At 41.7% G+C, this 19,162-nt stretch overlaps 2 protein-coding genes across 2 annotated transcripts in view; both read right to left on the bottom strand.

The window, feature by feature from the left end:
* Window positions 1-9,503, bottom strand: part of furina (furin (paired basic amino acid cleaving enzyme) a) — a 132,844-nt gene extending 123,341 nt beyond the window's left edge. Inside the window, 2 exon segments of the mRNA XM_079497965.1 lie at window positions 3,481-3,818; window positions 9,329-9,503. Coding sequence (XP_079354091.1) covers window positions 3,481-3,696 — 216 coding nt within the window. The 5' untranslated portion in view covers window positions 3,697-3,818; window positions 9,329-9,503.
* Window positions 3,703-19,162, bottom strand: part of LOC306920634 (stereocilin) — a gene marked incomplete at its 3' end in the record, with an annotated part of 35,793 nt that continues 20,333 nt past the window's right edge. Inside the window, exons 21-29 of the mRNA XM_079497443.1 lie at window positions 17,686-17,776; window positions 17,072-17,252; window positions 15,869-16,038; window positions 15,138-15,293; window positions 14,392-14,534; window positions 13,981-14,129; window positions 13,777-13,874; window positions 11,946-12,093; window positions 3,703-3,818 (exon numbers count right to left, since the gene is read on the bottom strand). Of these exons, the coding sequence (XP_079353569.1) occupies window positions 3,703-3,818; window positions 11,946-12,093; window positions 13,777-13,874; window positions 13,981-14,129; window positions 14,392-14,534; window positions 15,138-15,293; window positions 15,869-16,038; window positions 17,072-17,252; window positions 17,686-17,776 (1,252 nt within the window). The remainder of the gene's footprint in view (window positions 3,819-11,945; window positions 12,094-13,776; window positions 13,875-13,980; window positions 14,130-14,391; window positions 14,535-15,137; window positions 15,294-15,868; window positions 16,039-17,071; window positions 17,253-17,685; window positions 17,777-19,162) is intronic.

The raw sequence follows: 19,162 nt of genomic DNA, 5'->3' as shown, positions 1-19,162 counted from the left end.
TAAACAGCCCATTGGAGCATCAACATTGTCAGACTTTGTACAACAAAGTTTTGTGGCAATACCCAAAAACCAAACAAAAAAAAGAAACGGAGGTATTTTTACCAGGAATTCTCTCAGCGGTTTATAGTGACATCTCTTTGCCAACTTGGCATTTCTCTACAGTGAGTTTTCTGGTATGGGTTTCAGAGTGGGGTGTACATTCAGTGCATCGCAGATCCACAAACAGAAGATGAGGTATGCAGACACCAACCACCACAGAGGTGTTGAAGGCTGATCTGTGGTTGAAACTCTGCAGTCCAGTGTCAAGTCATTGTGGTTCCCCGTTACCTTCTTAGAAGAAATACTTCAAGATGTATGCTTAAAATAGAGCCAAATACAACAATGTTAAGCTCAAGGTTTGATGATAATCACTAAATGAATGTCAGTAGGCAAAAGCCATTGCCAAAAACAATACACTAAAACCACTGTGCTCCATCAATTGGACATCATACGGTCTCTATACAATTGTGAAAGGAAGAAGTTAGGTTTAAAAGAAATATACTCCTTTTTTTCACCAGTGACAGACGTTTGTCTAAACCCATGAGACAGATAAAACAGCCCTAATTCTGCAGAAGGTTGCCTCCACTTTGGAAGACCTCAAACACTATCAAACAAGAAACGCAATCCAGAAGTACAGTAAAGTACTGAACCATGGCGCTGAGAATATTGGTACTCGCGTTATTATATTACTGAATAAAGACAGCAGCTTCTAATTCCTAATGTGTAACAGGCCAGGAGACTTCAGCAGAAGACGACATGCCTATAAAAAAAGTGTCCAACAAAAGGTTTGTTCACTCTGCATGTCTGAGCATATATGTTGTAGTTTTGACATACCCACGGTTAAAATAAACAACAAACTATTGGATTTTTACAGATTTAGAATGGTTAGTTTACTGGAGCTGCTGCTCGGTTAAATATTAAGCTCAAAACACTGTTTTCCCTAAGTCAAAACATAAAAAAAACTAATTCCCACCCGTGTGCCCCACTTGTTGCAATAGGGCAAACATTACAGCGTTCTCAAAGTCAACAAACGGATTCTAAAGTCCTGAACAAAGTCTGTGGGTATTAGGCTACATTTCATCTCGTCATCTCATCTCCTCTGAGGTCCTGGTTCCCCATGGTCAAGACCAAAAACATATTTAAAGGATGACAAGGAATGAGATTACTCATTGGTCTGCACTCTGTGATTCAGAACATGAATAACATTTTAGATCATGACCACAATGACCATGCTCAAATTCTGGCCACTCGCTCAGGTCTGAGTGAAACATTGTTGAGTTTTCTATCCATCCCATCTTCAACCGCTTATCCGTAGTCGGGTCGCGGGGGGCAACAGCTCCACCAGAGTGCTCCAGACTTCCCTCTCCAGAGCAACATTAGTGACTTCCTCCTGGGGGGGATCCCGAGACGTTCCAAGGCCAGTGAGTTGATGCGTTTCCTCCAACTGCGCCTTGGTCTGCCCCGGGGTCTCCTCCCAGTGGGACGTGCCTTGAGGACCTCCCTAGGGAGACGCCCGAGAGGCATCCTAACCAGATGCCCGAACCATCTAAGCTGGCTCCTTTCCAGGCGAAGAAGCAGCGGCTCTACTCCGAGTCTCTCTCGTGTGACTGAACTTCTCACCCTATCTCTAAAGGTAGATAGAAACTCGATAGAAAACTAATTTCGGCCGCTTGTATTCGCGACCTTATTCTTTCGGTCATGACCCACACTTCATGACCATAGGTCTGCTCGGCAGAAAGAGAGCTTTGCCTTCTGGCTCAACTCTCTTTTCGTCACAACAGTGCGGTACAGCGACTGCAATACCGCCCTTGCCACTCCAATTCTCCGTCTGATCTCCTTCTCAGTCCTCCCCGAGAACTCCTTCACCTGGGGTAATGCCTCATTCCCTACCCGGACTGCACAATCCACCAGATTGAGTTTTCTACCCAAACTCAAAACTAATTTTGATTGATTATTGTATTCATGAGTTTGTAGAATGGGTACATTTCAAACAGAAGTCAATACAAGAACTGCTGCAAGGATAAAACCATAAAAAGCACTAAGACTTGTTTAAATCAGGGTCCTCCATTTTCAATATTTAGAGACATACAATATATGAAGAAGGAAAAAAAGAAAATAATCATATATACAGTTAAAGAAAGTAAAAAAGGGAGGGGGGGGACATAGGCGATTTATTTATTTATTTATTTTTTTACAGGGGTCAGTTTCGAAATCGCAGCCACCCGTAAGTGCTCTGTGGCCCCTTTTCCACCGGTTGGGAACCGGTTCAGTTCAGAACCAGTTTTTATGTCCATGACAAGACAGACCTCCAAAATTGGAACGTTCTACCGAGTTCAGAGCTGAGAGCCATTTCAACCTGCAGTGCCGAGTCATCCGCGAACAGGAACAAGTTGCAGTCACGAGCTGATGTCATGTCGTTTACATATATTAGGAACAGTAAAGGCCCTATAGTATGCTTCTTAAGAACTTAACAGCTCACTGGGAGGGGGGGGGGCGTTAATCTAAAAAGAATGGCTACCCTTATTATAAAGTTTAACATACTAGCTTAACATCTTGATAGTAGAATTCTCTGCCCCCCCCCCCCCCCCCCCCACCCCTCCAATCTCTGTAAATTAATGTACCATATGATGTGACTGAGTTTTATTCCAAAATGTATCGATGAATTGAGTACAATGGACCACATTTCAAACAAGCCCCCAGGGGCTATTTGTCATCCTTTTGCCACCAAAGGCAGACCAATGTATATAGAATATACACAATAGCTACTAGACGTGCCACGGCTCCAAGCAAAGTGATTTTTATCCACAGTAAAACCTACTGTTAATTTAACTCAAGAGAAGTGTACAAATTGAACCAAATTTGTACATTCTTGATTAAACTGAGGATTTTACTGTGTAATAATGAATTGCATTTTTATAGCGCTTTTCCAAGTGCTCAAAGCGCTTTACAATGGTTCATTCACGCCAGCGTCCTCACTTCCCACATTCACACACTAATGGTGGCGAGCTCACACCGACCGACTCATTGGAGGCAATGTACGGTTCAGTGTCTTGCCCAAGGACACTTCGACATGTGGACAGGAGGAGCCGGGATACAGTAGACTATACACACGAATGCACAAGAAAAATAATGGCTAGCTCAGCTCATTCATTTTAAGATTTCAGTACTTGTATAATCCCACAACTGACAAATCGGAGTTTAAATACTTTCCACGAACAGCAGCAGTTATAGTGAACAGTCTGAAGCACTTCAATACCAGGCATTCCTCAAAAGATTCCAAACACTGCGAATGCCCCCAGTGCCGTTATGCACCGTTTACGCGAGCGTAAATATTTTGCCATTGCTCAGCAAAAAGTTAACAGGGAGCATTAGAGAAGGGAAATGAAACCCCAAGGAAGAACAATATGAAAAATGTAATAAAAAAAAAAAAGTCTAACTCACATGTCCCGAGTTGATGAAACCATGTTTGCTGGCGATCCGGTCGGCTTCCTCTGGACCTCCGGAGATGTGGACGGCCCACGTGTTGGTGTAGACCTTCTGCCCCAGTGCTGTGCCCTGCAGGCCGGCCAGCAGCAAGACCAAAAGTGGCCCACCCAGCAGCAAATCGACCAGTCTGAGCCTAGGGCCCAAGGAGGGAGATGGAGGGCCTAAAGCCATAGGTTCTCAAGTCTCGTTGCACAGCGTCTCTCTTGGGGGGGCTGCCAACAGTACATGCAGGAGCACAGAGAGACACTCGGTGGGTGGGTGGTTGGGGGGGACCGTCACAGCACACGGATCACCTGAGGAAAAGCAAGGACAAGTGCAAGAAAGATTAGATCACCCATCTGCATTAAGAGTTTTGGAACTGGCTCAGCGTAAACTGGCCACTTAACCCATTTAGGCCTGACCTCAAAATTAAAACAAAAAAATCGTCTAAATCCTCCAGTTTTCGGAAATAAATATTTTCACGATTTTTCAAAAATAGCAGACCTACAAGCTCGTAGCGCGCCACTCGGTGGCGCGCTATGAGCTTGTAGATCTGCTATTTTTCAATAGCTAAATTATAACATATTTAAAACACCAAAAAGGGGTTCCCGCACAAAATGCACACGGATCACGTGAGGAAAACAGTGGGAAAGCACAAGGACAAGTGCAAGAAAGATTAGATCACACATCTGCAGTAAGAGTTTTGGAACTGAATGAGAAACACTCTTGGATTCTCACTCTTCCAAGAGTGTTAGTCTAGATAGAATCAGCCACACATTGGAACCATAAAAATCACACCCGTGTGAAATGAGTGGTGCAACTCCCCCCCTTAGACCCCCCCCCCCCCCCCTCTCTCGCTCTCATTAGCAGGCAACAGTGCAGCACTATTTCTCTCTCTCTGTTTCTGGCACGACAGCGCCCCTACTGGTACTCATGAGTCACACACAAACATAGTCACATACAGTAGGTGTCACACGGACACGGACATTGCTGTTCCTTGGAGTGGTTGCACCACTCAAAAATAAAATAAAGAATTTTCTTTTTTTTGTTGGTAGAACTCCATAATACTGTAGCTTCCTCCCGAGTCCCTGTCTGCCTGTCCTGACAGTCTGCCTGTCCTAATTAGCGAATTATGATGTAACAAAATCAGACGGTCAGATATTTTGGTCAAATGAAAGTGTAGACATGAAGAGAGACATTTGTCTCGAGCCAGTCAAAACGCTGTGGTGCAAAAACTAAGCACATTTGTTTAATTGCACTATTGTTTCTGTAATTAATTAATGTAAGTAATCTCAATAAATCAGTTAAAGCACACACACACACACACACACACACACACACACACACACACACACACACACACACACACACACACACACACACACACACACACACACACACACACACACACACACACACACACACACACACACACACACACACACACACACACACACACACACACACACACACACACACACACAGTAAAATTGGGCTAATTTTTAGTGCATTAAAAGGTGAAGGAAAGGTCAAATAAAGCCCTAGTCATGATAATAGGCAGTATAATAGGCACCTATATACCCTTTGGAAGGCAACATAACAGTTGACACTTGTCAACAACTGAAAAAAAGCTCACTGTGAAACTCAAGTGAATATTACAAGACAAACAAGCTATTGTGTAAATGTGTACAGCGATGACAAGGATGGGCACACACCTGTGGAGGATGACTATACAAAAGCCTTTGGGTAAGATGTGGTCAAAGCCGTCTTTCAACATTGTGTCGTAACCAGCATTTGTTGTGTTGTGAAAAAACGGCCCACAGGTCACATCGCCACAACTATTTCTAGAGCGACGCAGAAGGTGGCCACGTACTCTCTTTTAATTGGCTTGTTGCTTTTGTATTAAGGAAAAAACGTACATTATACATTCTAAAATCTTGTTGGTCTAATTCAACTCTGTAGTGCACAATTTTAGTATTATAATTTATGTATTATTATCTCTTATTATCTTATTAACACTCATGATTTTACAGTGTGTGGACATAATGTCAATATATCATAACAGCACCAAGCTAGAGAAATGAGAAAGCAGTCTTATATAATAAGTCTTTTGGACATGCCATCACTAAGTCTAGTCTAACAGATCTTGACATCGTAGTACCAGCTGCAATGTTCCTTCACCTCCCAATTAGTCTTTCGATATTTCATAAATACATGTGCGTTAAGTTAGAACGACTCAAGACAACACATCAAGCGCTTTAGAGTGCAGTGGAATACATAAACATAATGTTATACAGAAACAACTAAAATGAGCTTAGCTAACAGATTCAAACTAGCACATTGTACACAAAGTTACAACGTTTGACTACCTCCTAAATCACCTTGTAAAATTAATCAAAATCAAACAAGAATGATTGCCTGTACCCTTCAAATTTTGACTGGCTCAGCGTAAACTGGCCACTTAATCCAGCATGAATCTGCAAAAATGTGCCAATTAGCCCACACACAGTCACAGACAGTCATGTAGCCTAAAAACAAAGACTATTTTAGGCTATATTTTTATACCCCATACGCCAGAAGACATCAATTCCCATGGTAGGTTAACCTCACTCACCTTCCTCCTGAGAAGTGTTCTTTGACTAAAGGATGCAGTGCAAATGAGAAGGGATGGGCAGGGCATGTAAAGCACGTAAAACTGCCCCGTAACGTTCAGAGAAAGCATGGCTCAAAGTACAGACTCCGCCTGTGACCTCATCGGAGCCACTCAGCTATTCAGCAGGCTTTCAACGTCAACATGCAAGTCACATACTATGGAATGACAAAAGGTCTACCCTTTAACGGCTCCCTAAGAAACAATGTCAACTATCTTTCGACTTTGAGTGACAGGTCACAACAACTCACCACTAAATGCCAGTAACTTATTAAGTTTAATTATTTGTGAGTGGTGCAACCACTCCCTTACGGAGCTATGCGTGTGGGTGGGTGGCTGGGTGTGTCTGAGAACGAAAACAGCATGGTTGTTTTTCACCACCTGTGCGCAACCTAACACACACACAAACACACACACGCACATATTAACTGTAAGTCTGTATATATGGTGATTGTGGGTGTGCCAGTATTAAAATATTTTTCCAAGATAGTAATATACTCAATAGTAATACTATACTAAAGGAAAAAGCATTAGCTCATTTGACTTTCCCGATTAATGATGACACTTTCTCTTCCTGAGATTCAGACTCCCTTTTCAGTGGAATCTCTTGAACTCAGACTTCCTAGTGACTGACTCCGTTGACTCATAATCTTAAGGTTACTGGGTCATTTAGTTCACTGCTTCTCAAGTAGTGGTCCATGGTCCACTAATAATATTTAAAGTGTGAAATAAAGCAACTCTGTGTATATTTTTCTGGATTCTGTCCTCAAGGAGTGCAAATATTAGACACATGACTCCAATGATTAAGCCAAACAAGTCTATATTCAAACATTTTGGAGGAAAGTTACTGCGTGTCATGAAATAGCTAGCTAGGCAAATAAGTCTTTTTTTATTACACCTACTTTAACGACAAGTTCGGCAACATAATATTTAATGCATCGGTCCTGGGGAATGATTTACAAATACTCAGTTAGTATAGCCTTGAAAAAATATGGGATTCCCACCCTAAGCTAAAAAGTCTGTCCCGGCGTTCACAAAAGTGCATCTACAGCATCATACAAAATGATGACAAGGCTATCTGAAATTAACCTGACTCTGGACTAAATAATACATCAGAGGCCTAATGATCGCCACAGGACTATCGCTGTCAAAGCTGACAGAGCGCCTTCAGCACCCAATGCTTCTGACTGGTGCCAAACTTTTCACTTTCAGATTTGTTTTAGTTAGTCAGCCTTCTGACTAACTACCTTCCATTACAATTCAGCACAACTGAAAATGTTGTATTTCCCCATCATTAACTCAGATCTGGACTTTGATAGTCAGTTGTATAGTGCGATAAGTGATTGTAAAGCTAAAGACTTTAAAGACTTCACATTCCTAGTGCTTATTCTCATTCATCCAAACTGTTTTCAAACTGAAGCATTACAGCTCATACTGTACAGGGGTTGCAAAACATAGATGTCTTTACAACATGTTTATACGTGTAATTTACATGTCTTTTAATATAACATGTCTCTTATCACATCTCTCATATATCACATACTGGAATACTGAAAAATGAATGAATAAATCATTGATGTATATATATATATATATATATATATATATACACACAAATTCCTAGATAGATAGGGGTTTTGTTCATTTAATATAGGCCTACAAACAAATCCTCCTGCATACTGTTTGTTAGTGTATTTTTGAGCAACTGTCTAGGAACAATTCCTTGCTAAATGTACTTAATGCAATAAAAGACAATTGTTTTGCTGTCCAGAGACACAAGTTTGGGAGCACTGGAAGCCAGGAAGACGAGCTCTTGCTATGAAGCATATACCAATGTCAAGTACATTCATAATCCCCATTCCCCCACAGCCCCTCAATGCCCCATTTGCATTAGAACAAGAAAAAAGTTTGCTTACACAGACAGCATTTCGCCTTTTAAGAGAGTTCATGGATCCCTGGCTGTAAGGCAACATAAAACACACCTAAACAAATCCACTGCAGCAGTTGCATTTGTGTGGGTGTGCTAGCTAATAAACACCCAACATCAATTACATAACGCATATTCAGAGTGACATTCTGATGAGAACTAGGCCAACAGTAGCATTACGGAGTTCTAGAGCTAAGTACGAAAATCCACCTAGATTTTGGGATTTAGGAATTGCATATGCACCATCTATCACTAGGATGTTCCCGGTGAAATATACAGTAATGTATCTATATCGCACACATAAAGTATCTTGGCCGCCGGTGTTACTTACAGCATATAGACAACAACAAGTCAGTTTAGTTCGGAAACAAGAAAAACTTGCCCTCTGCAAGTGCAAAATGCATCATGTCTGTAGGGTGGTGGAGTTAGTTACTTTAAAGAACTTGACTGACCTCATGTGTAGACATCATTTTTGCATCAATATCTTGGCTGGACCTCTAGAGACTTCACTCGCATGTTTGTGAGAAGTCCTTCCCTCTGCTTTGCTACAACTGAACTGTATTTCATTGTGTTGTTATATGACAGCAACAACAGGATACAACAATGTACTTCACACTCACATGTCCTCCTCACTGCTTCCTCTCACTCACTCAGTTCTGTCATCATCATTCCTCTAGGATCCTACCTCCGAGGATCGAACCCCCCACTCAATGCATCATAATATTTATTTACTGACTGGCTGGTTGATGAGTGATGACTGACAGACAGATCATCAGGCGGGTATTTCTACAGCAGCCAGACAGACAAGACGACGTCACCACCACCACATAACAGCATGCGTGTTGACTGGTCCATAAGGAGCCGATATATACAGTGTAACTGTAACTAAACAACAACAACAACAACATTGACTGATCACTGGATCAATACATTGGACAACACGCGCTCCTCTCTCTCTCTCTCTCTCGGCCAGTCCCAGCGGCACCAGGGCCAGCCAGCCCCCAAGAAGAAGAACGGAGATCACAACAAGCTGCTAAAAGCTTATTGAGACCTAATCGTAACATTTTTGCCGAAAATAACTTAAACCTACAAGGTAACAATAAAGCCCGTTCTTTTCGGCGAGAGACGGCCGTCGTAGGTAGGCAACTACGGAGGCGTTTACACGGCGAACGAATAGTCGCCACACACACCTTTTAAGAACTATACATTACGGGGGAAACTTTAAGTCGCATTATGTTGTAACTTACCCGGGGTTTCGTTTACATGGTGTCCGTCCTCCCGGGGCTAGTTATGTCTGTCCCCCTCCTCAATGACACGGTAATAAACACAGCGGGAGTGGGACGAGATAACGTCCAATTGAACACTATAAATAGTCATGATAACCACTATACAGCTGAGTGGTCCGCGGTTACCACCCCCAGGAAATACGTCACGCCACGGCGGCGGCGGCGGCGATGTGCAAACGTAACGTAGGAGCCGCCCATACGGTCCCATAGCGCGGACGGTTGGTTGTCAAGGCAACTACTGTTTTTTTGTGAGCATGCAGTGTGGGCGTGGTTTTCGGGTTCCACTGAAAAATGGGACATTCATTTTTCCCATTAAAAAAGTAATTATATATATTTTTTTAAATCACAGAATCAAAGGTTTTATGGCCATGAATCACCACCAGGATCCTGAATGGCTTGATTTCTATAGGCTTTTAATATAAATTAATTAATATTATTGTATAATTGTAAATAATTGTGTGTATATATATATATATATATATATATATATATATATATATATATATATATATATATATATATACAATTATTTACAATATATATATATATATATATATATATATATATATATATATATATATAGCGTTGACTACTGTGAATGTTGCTTGCTTTCGTCAGCGTTATTTATTGTATTGTGACGATCATCAAATAATTGACATGTCATGTTCATTAAAAACTGCTGTCAATCGACAGTTACCAGTGACAACAAAAACTAGCGAATCACGGCTCGCGCAACAATCCACCTGGACTATGGGATCCATAGTCATCCTTGTTGACTCCAGTTTTCAGACGTCCTAACAGCGCCATCTATTGTCACAAAATTGCCACGGTCAGATAGTGGATTTTTCACTAAAGGCTGTTATTATATAGACTTTCTCATTGACTATACAGTCTGTGGCCGGGTTCTTTTAGTGCTTCAATAAAGCATTTAACCGGGCCCTGGCATCAGTATTCTTAGGGTGGCTTTTTTGTTAGGATTGTCAATGCATAATAATTTCTTCAGCTGTATAAGACTATCTACATTATGCTACACAAATATGCACAGCAGTTTATATCAATTCAGTTTATTGTTGCTGTGCAAAAATGTAATTTAAAAGATTTAATCTGGCGCATTTTTTTTATTAAATAACAAATGTATTTGGTGAGCAGTGCTGCAGTGCACAACAAGGAGTGAATCATTCACAAGACCATCACACATACGTTATGTAACACATTTCAAAAATCTTTATTTTAAGTACAAATGTGTGTCCATGCCATTTGGACATCAAAGGACAATAAATACAAATGAGTTTGTGTATTTTAAAATAGTTGCCATAACATAAGGCACAGAGCCAATGAGCATATAGTGAGGATGTTTGTATTCAATGCGACTGGAGCAACGTTCCTCCCTGTGAAAGTAAATGAACAGAACATGAACACACAGAAGGAGAGCGCTAATGGAAATTATGTCCATGCTCTGTGAATATTTCGTGCATGAAAAGTTGTAACAAACAGCAAAAATAGCTGATAGCTGATAGCTTCACAAACAAGGGACTAAATTATTTTCGCTCCTATGCCACCAAAATGTGGAACACCCTACCAACAGTCATTAAGACATGCAAATTCCTTGACTCCTTCAAAACCGCTCTCAAAGGGCACCTACGGACGGCTGCAATGTATATAACTGTATGTTTATTTTCCCTTTTTACCTCCTTTATGATGGTCTGTTCTTTGGTGTAATAGTTTATGGGGTCGTCCACTCACAGTTAACAGTCTTTGTATTGAGTTGTGCTTGAAATGTACTGTAATAAGCCTATCTCACAGAATTTCCCCGCCCCCCTTAATACGCCCCCTTTCGGGGTTAGTGGTGATAGCGTGACGTCACTTTATAGACGATACATGTTAACAGAGGTAATTTAAGAAGTCTACAACTTTTGTTTTCTCAAGGTAAGGTTTGTTCTATCTGTTCGAGCTGATTTACCATCTTGTTTGCTTCATAATAATATTGGCCTGTCACATTTTTACATTAGAAAATGTACTTAGATTCTCCAGAGAAAAAAACGTGTAAATGCTAATGTTAAAGACACCACTATTTACCGGAAGTGGGCGTGGAAAGCGGGCTGTGAGATAGGCCTATTCTGCTAACTGCTAACTCAATCAATCAATCTAGCATTAGGCCTATCTCACAGCCCGCTTTCCACGCCCACTTCCGGTAAATAGTGGTGTCTTTAACATGAGCATTTACACGTTTTTTTCTCTGGAGAATCTAAGTACATTTTCTAATGTAAAAATGTGACAGACCAATATTATTATGAAGCAAACAAGATGGTAAATCAGGTCGAACAGATAGAACAAACCTTACCTTGAGAAAACAAAAGTTGTAGACTTCTTAAATTACCTCGGTTAACATGTAGTGTCTATGGAGTGACGTCACGCTATCACCACTAACCCCGAAAGGGGGCGTATTTAGGGGGGCGGGGAAATTTTGTGAGATAGGCTTATTGACAATTGTGAGCATGTAGATCTGCTATTTTGCTCGGGGAGGAGGAAGGGGTATAGTTGTCATAAACAACTGGATGCCAGGTTGAAAGTGGCCCACCTCTCGACTCGTACTGGATGTCTCCTTCGTATTGAGCTTGGGTAAGAGCGAGTCTCTTTCCCCTGTCCAGCCCTGCCCACTGCTCCTCGGTAACTGCCCAGGCCTGCTCCACACTCAGCCAAGACAACTGAGTTGCGCTGAACACCACCTGCCGGCAAGCACGTTACACAAATACTCACTAATACATGAGGCAGACATAAAGTACTTTATGTATATTATTGACTCGTGCTAATCATCATGACTAGTAAAAAAAAAAAATCAGTAAGTGGTGCAACTCTGTGTGGGGGTCCCCGGGGGGGGGGAGTTCCAGACCCACAGGAACGCACCCAGGGTGCCGGCCCGATTCCGGCGAGCCGCCCCGCGTCCGAAACGGTTGAGAAATGACAGAGTTACCGTGTGGGGGTCCCTCTACTGTACCCTCTACTGTACTGTACTGTACTGCCTGTCACTGTGCTGTACTGGCACACCTGCAATCACCATATATACACCCACCCACCCACCCAGCCAGCCACACACACATAGTCACTTAAAAAAAAAACACACACACACACACACAGTCACACACACACAGTCACACACAAAAACACAGCAAAATCTTGGGGGCATCTGGGTGTCCCCAAAAGTAAAATACCACCTAGAACCAGAGAACCGGATCCAGTGCCGAGTAACGGTGCCTCCGGCTTGGCCGGGCGCTCATAGTCCAGTGAACACAACGGGCTGTGTTCCTGGCTGTGTTCACTGATGGGAAGCCGGTCAGAGATCATTGTCCTTGCTGCTCTAGTGACCGCTGCTATAGTTGGTCTGTTGCTGTTCAGCAGGGAAGGCATCTGGAGTCTGGAGGAGACCACGTGTGTTTTGCTCTCCTGCAGCTGGCAAATCCATATTGGAGGAGGCACATGGAGGTCCGCCCATGAGGCAGTGACAGGGACCAACAGTATAGGATTCAGAAACGACTTAATTGGAGAGACGATCATGGGGTAGAAATGCAGGAAAAATAGGCCCACACCGCAGAATCCTATCTTTACACTCTCAGGGTTAATGCAACAGTATAAGGATGTGGCTATAACTGAGATAACATTGCTGACGAAATAAATCGTGATCCATTATGGGTTATGGGTTATGGCATGGCTCCAGTGTAGATGATCATGACAGACTTCATGTGAACATCCTTTGAAATCAGTTCGCTATGGCAGTGGTTCTCACCCTTTTTCACCACCCAAAATAATAATATTTTAACTGGGGACCCCCCCACCCTGACCAGCACTTGGTGGAATATAGGAGTTGAGGCATTACATTTAGTTTGACTCGGTTCCACAGATAAATATTGTGAAAGTATAGCAGATCAACAACGGATCACAATGAGGCTCACAACGCCTCGCAACGCGAGTCTGTTGATTTGCAATTTTCAAAACCGTTTGGATTATGACAATTTGGCCAATGTTTGACCAGTTTTTATAGTACATTATTCTTCATGCAGTAATGGACTTTTTTATTTTCTTTCTTTCTTTCTTTCTTTCTTTCTTTCTTTCTTTCTTAAAATTAAATTGTCATTTCACTGTCCTATACTAGCAATATGCACAAGAAATATGGCGCTGATCGGTCAAGCAGTTTGAAACACACACACACACACACACACACACACACACACACACACACACACACACACACACACACACACACACACACACACACACACACACACACACACACACACACACACACACACACACACACACACACACACACACACACAGAGAGAGAGAGAGAGAGAGAGAGAGAGCCTCTTCTAGACGGCTACACTAATGCAAATCCACACCGTATATAAACTCACAGCCATCTTTTCTGGAGGAATCAAGGTAATAGTTCCAGGGGTGATTCCCTCAATTTGCTCTTGCACCAGAGCTGACAGAACCATGTCGTCAAGACCCACTGTAGAAAGACAGACAATAATATGATGAGTGTTGATCGCATGATACTCATGGATGTTTCTCACATCAAAATCTCAAAAGAATGCACCCTAGTTGCTCTAAAATACCTGCCAAGGTACCAATCTCAGTGAATACTTCTGGTCCCCAGGCACTGACTGGACCAAAGGCATCTGGGCTTGACAGACGGCTCGCCAACGCCTCCATCTGCTGCTCTGTGCAGGGCAAGGCTATCTCCCGTAGGAACAGAGCTGCCATGCTGTCATTTTAAATGATAGGTTCAGGATTTGTAATATTCAAAAGCTTTGATCAGGCTACACATTTTGTACAATTTGTACTTTGTATGGTGAGTATAAATTGGGTTTTTTAATACCACAGACCTGCCTGAGATTTAAGCAAGAGTTCTGTCTTAATGACATTCAAAAAGTATGAAATTGGCACTATGAAATAGCCCCTCCTAATATATGTGTTAGTATTCCGAATGCAGAAGAGTGGAATGCATTGTGAAGAATTTGACTGACCTCAAATTGTAGGGGTTTAATCTGTTGATCTCGGAGGGATACAAACCGCAGATCAGGTGGCCAAGAGTTGCTAGCTCGACTGCAGACAACTGCTCAATTTTCAGCTTTCGCCTCCGCTTCATGCCTACAACTGCTGCTCTCATCTGTAACGACACTTACAGCTTACAAATACCACAGGCAATATCATCAATAATTTTAAAGGAGAATTCCATGCTAGAAGGCTTTCTTACCTTTATTTGTAGTTGTTACGTCCCCACCAAAGAGGTCCAGGTGTTATTTTGTGCAAAACCTCCTTATTGGCTATTTCCCCTACCATAAGCCCTCAATGAATTGCATTGAATGGGAATTGAATGGGGCTATGGAGTGTTGTGCTAATTCGCTTATTTCCATCGCTCAAAATCATTATATTTTTGTATATATCCTCTCTTCATAATGTAAATAATATCCCAAGTGGCACACTTTACTACTTATTTCGATGGAAATAAGCGAATTAGCACACCCCATAGCCCCATTCAATTCCCATTCAATTCAATGCAATTCATTGAGGGCTTATGGTAGGGGAAATAGCCAATAAGGAGTTTCTGCACAAAAAAACACCTGGACCTCTTTGGCGGGGACGTAACAACTACAAAGAAAGGTAAGAAAGGTAAGAAATCCTTCTAGCATGGAATTCTCCTTTAAGCCATACGTCTTTAGACACTCATTGAATTCAAGTTCTATGTCGAGCAAAATAAATAAATAATCACTTTTTTATGGCTCCATCCTGTCAGTGTCCCCAGTTGTTCCAGTACTCCAAGATCAGTGAGATCAGTGTCTTGCAGTTCCCTCTCCCCCATCTCAGTCACCACACAACCCAGAGACAGCACCTGCTCTGGGCTCAGGTGTCTCACTGGACTGTAGGCCTGGTAAGAATGAACAGAACACCCAGATCATACTTCAACCATAGTGTCTTTCTTGTGTTGATGGTTAAACATGTTTTCATTCATGCAGCTGGACGCTGGTCAGCTGTTATGTAATCTCTCAAGACAGATTCAGAGCTCAAAAGAAAACAATGTTTCCCCCTTTTTTGCCGATGGGTTCCCAGATTGGCTGATCTGTAACGCCGAGGCATTCATACATAAATTAACAGCGAACAATGTACTGAAAATTAAACACTATTGAAGATCATGCAGAGAAGCTCTGCAGTGATTGATTCCCATAGCTTTTGATAGTATCTTTAGACATTGCAATTTTATATAATTTGTACTTCATTGTATGATGTATGAAGTATGAACCCATTTTGGGCGGGAACCCCTTTTGGTGTTAGCATTATGTTATGCCTTAGCTATTGGAAAATAGCAGATCTACAAGCTCATAGCGATTTTTGAAAAATCAAAGAACGACTGACATAGAAACATAGCTTTTTCAGAAAACTGTCAGGATGTAGAAGACATTTTTAGAATCTGATCTCAGGTCAAATTGGGTTAACACCACTGACCTGTCTGATCTTTAACCATAGAGTTCTGCGCTGGTCAGAACTCAGTGAGCCGTCCTGACCGACAACTTCCACACACTGTTTCAGATCCGCCAGTGACATGCGGCTAAGCTGCAGGGACGTCCAAGCCGAAGGGAATGTCCCTCGAATGTCCGCACAGCTTGGCACTGGAACTACGCAGAGGAAAAAGTGTACTTGGTGCTTTGTAAATAGATGGAACAATCAATTGAGCAGGGACATGCACACATTATAGACATCAAAGGGGGCTTCAGCCCCCTGCCCTTTTACCCGTCTGTAAAACAACTGCCCTTTCCAGACCACGAATGCAGCATTTACTACACGGTGAAAGAAATGCAAATGCCCTCCTCTCCTCTCCTTTCCATGCCATGCCATGCCGGAAGGCAGCGTTCAGGAGAATTGCTTTTTTCCCCCGAAGTCTCCTGAACTTGAACGCAGCATTTTGCGTTGAACAAATTTGTTTAGAAATCCATGTCGTATGCACCGCATCTCTATAGCTAAAGAGTGCTGGGTTGCGCCCCAAAAATAGCTGATCTACAAGCTCTCAACGCATCGCGCTGCGACGCGTTGTGAGCTTGTAGATCTGCTATTTTCGCAATTATTTTGTCCAAAAGTGCCCTCTTACGGGATTTTAGCCCCTGCCCCTCTGGCTCATACATACTCCAGTTTTTGGTGATAGGTTATCACCATTTTAGGTGATAGCTTATCACCTAAAACGGTGATAAGAGTTGAGGCCATCATACTCGTGGTGATGTCCTTAAGGATTGACCCCGCCTCCCTGTGGTTTACCCAACTTCTAGACCAATCAGTGAACGGGGTGAAAAGACTTGTCTGATAGTAAAAACAGAGAGATGGGTCTGTGTCCGCGGTGATAGCTGATCATCACCACGACTGACATAATGGTGTAGTTTTCCAACCCTTTAAAAACTACACAGCGGTGATAAGCTATCACCAAAAACTGGAGTATGTATGAGCCTTTAACACTCTCTGCACGTCCCTGCAATTGAGAAGCATCTCACCATGCTACCATTGGGTGTGACTTCATGAGTGACCATTAAAGTGCCAAAACAATCACGCTAAAAGTTAATTCACGGTTATTGAATTACAGTAAATCTGGAGTGATAGCAATAGCAATAGTAATAACTATAATCAAACTATAATCAAAATAATTGCATCAGTGGGGAAAACCTTTAGCTCTTCTGCTGCGTGCTCTGACAATCCCTCGTAGAAAGTTCAGAGTCTTCTCTCTCTGGTTCTGCTGGTCCAATGGGTCCATACACTGGGTTATGCAGACTTTGCCCACGTCCGTGTCTTCCCAGTGATTCTTGCCGAACAGGACCTGTTCCACTGTGTCTTTACTCAACACTGACTAATCAGGAAGAAAAAAACAAAGATTGTATGCTGCAAACCATGCAATAATGTCATATAAATGAAATCCAATTAAAAATGTACTTAATAGGGTTCCTGGACAGAAGCGATACCACTAACCTTGATGGATAAAGTTATGTATGTTATTGTTATGTATTTATTTTCTTACATTTTCTCTGGAGTTGTTAACCCATCTAGACTTTCAAGCACCAAACTCAATGTGTCCATATTTGTATATTATTTTTGTATTTTATTTTTTGGTTCGATGTAGGTAATGGGTATATGTGTATAACTGTGTCCTTTGTTCCACAGTCTGAGCTGAGCTGTCTGTTTTTTGTTTTTGTTTTCCTGTCTTGTCTTTGTCATAAAATGTAAAAATCAATACAAATATTATTAAAAAAATGTACTTAAAAAAACGTCAACTATGCGCTCACCAGTGGAATAGAGTTGATTTGCTTCGGCGAGAGACTAAACACTAGTCTACCCAAATGTTCGACATTCCCGGCGTCCCATTTTGATGGCTCCCTGTCAAACATACAAACACAAGCATTAAGTCTTCTTTTACAACATCAACATGCATGCAACATGCAATGACAAATCAAGCATTTCATTTTAGGGGTGCACGATTATGAAATTATGACATATATGAGATATCCGATCTCCGATTATTTGCAGGGTCAAAACTGCCGATACCGATTCTGACCGTTTCCGATATTATACAGAGGACCACAATGGAAACAAGCCTATAGGCTCTAGGGGCTTGGCCCAAAGCCTGTTAATTATGATTCAATCAATCAGTAAATACTTTTCCAAGTGTCTTTGTTTTAGTTGTTTCTGTATAACATTATGTTTGTATGTATTCCACTGCACTCTAAGCGCTTGGTGTGTTGTCTTGAGTCGTTCTAACTTAACGCAAATGTATTTATGAAATATCGAAAGACTAATTGGGAGGTGAAGGAACATTGCAGCTGGTACTACGATGTCAAGATCTGTTAGACTAGACTTAGTGATGGCATGTCCAAAAGATTTATTATTACTGTCTGCTTTCTCATTTCTCTAGCTTGGTGCTGTTACGATATATTGACATTATGTATACACTACACACTGTAAAATCATGAGTGTTAATAAGATAATAAGAGATAATAATACATAAATTATGATACTAAAAGTGTGCACTACAGAGTTGAATTAGACCAACAAGATTTTATAATGTATAATGTACGTTTTTTCCTTAATACAAAAGCAACAAGCCAATTAAAAGAGGGTACGTGGCCACCTTCTGCGTGGCTCTGGAAATAGTTGTGGCGATGTGACCTGTGGGCCGTTTTCACAACACAACAAATGCTGGTTACGACACAATGTTGAAAGACGGCTTTGACCACATCTTACCCAAAGGCTTTTGTTTAGTGAAATATTTGTTAGTCATCATCCTCCACAGGTGTGTTCCCATCCGTGTCATCGCTGTACACATTTACACAATAGCTTGTTTTTAAGTTGTTTGTCTTGTAATAATCACTTGAGTTTCACACTGAGTGAACAACTGAAAAAAAACTTCAGTTGTTGACAAGTGTCAACTGTTATGTTGCCTTTCAAAGGGTGTATATAGGTGCCTATTATACTGCCTATTAACATGACTAGGGCTTTATTTGACCTTTCCTTCACCTTTTAATGCACTAAAAATAAAAATTAGCACAATTGTACTACAACGAATGAATTGTTGTGTGTGTGTGTGTGTGTGTGTGTGTGTGTGTGTGTGTGTGTGTGTGTGTGTGTGTGTGTGTGTGTGTGTGTGTGTGTGTGTGTTGTGTGTGTGTGTGTGTGTGTGTGTGTGTGTGTGTGTGTGTGTGTGTGTGTGTGTGTGTGTGTGTGTGTGTTTTCACAACTGAATGCCTATATGAGATGAGTACACAA

Source organism: Electrona antarctica, assembly GCF_951216825.1.
Source record: "Electrona antarctica genome assembly, chromosome: 3".
Classification (NCBI taxonomy): domain Eukaryota; kingdom Metazoa; phylum Chordata; class Actinopteri; order Myctophiformes; family Myctophidae; genus Electrona; species Electrona antarctica.
The sequence above is the reverse complement of the archived record's forward strand: the minus strand, read 5'-3'. Positions and strand labels throughout refer to the sequence as shown.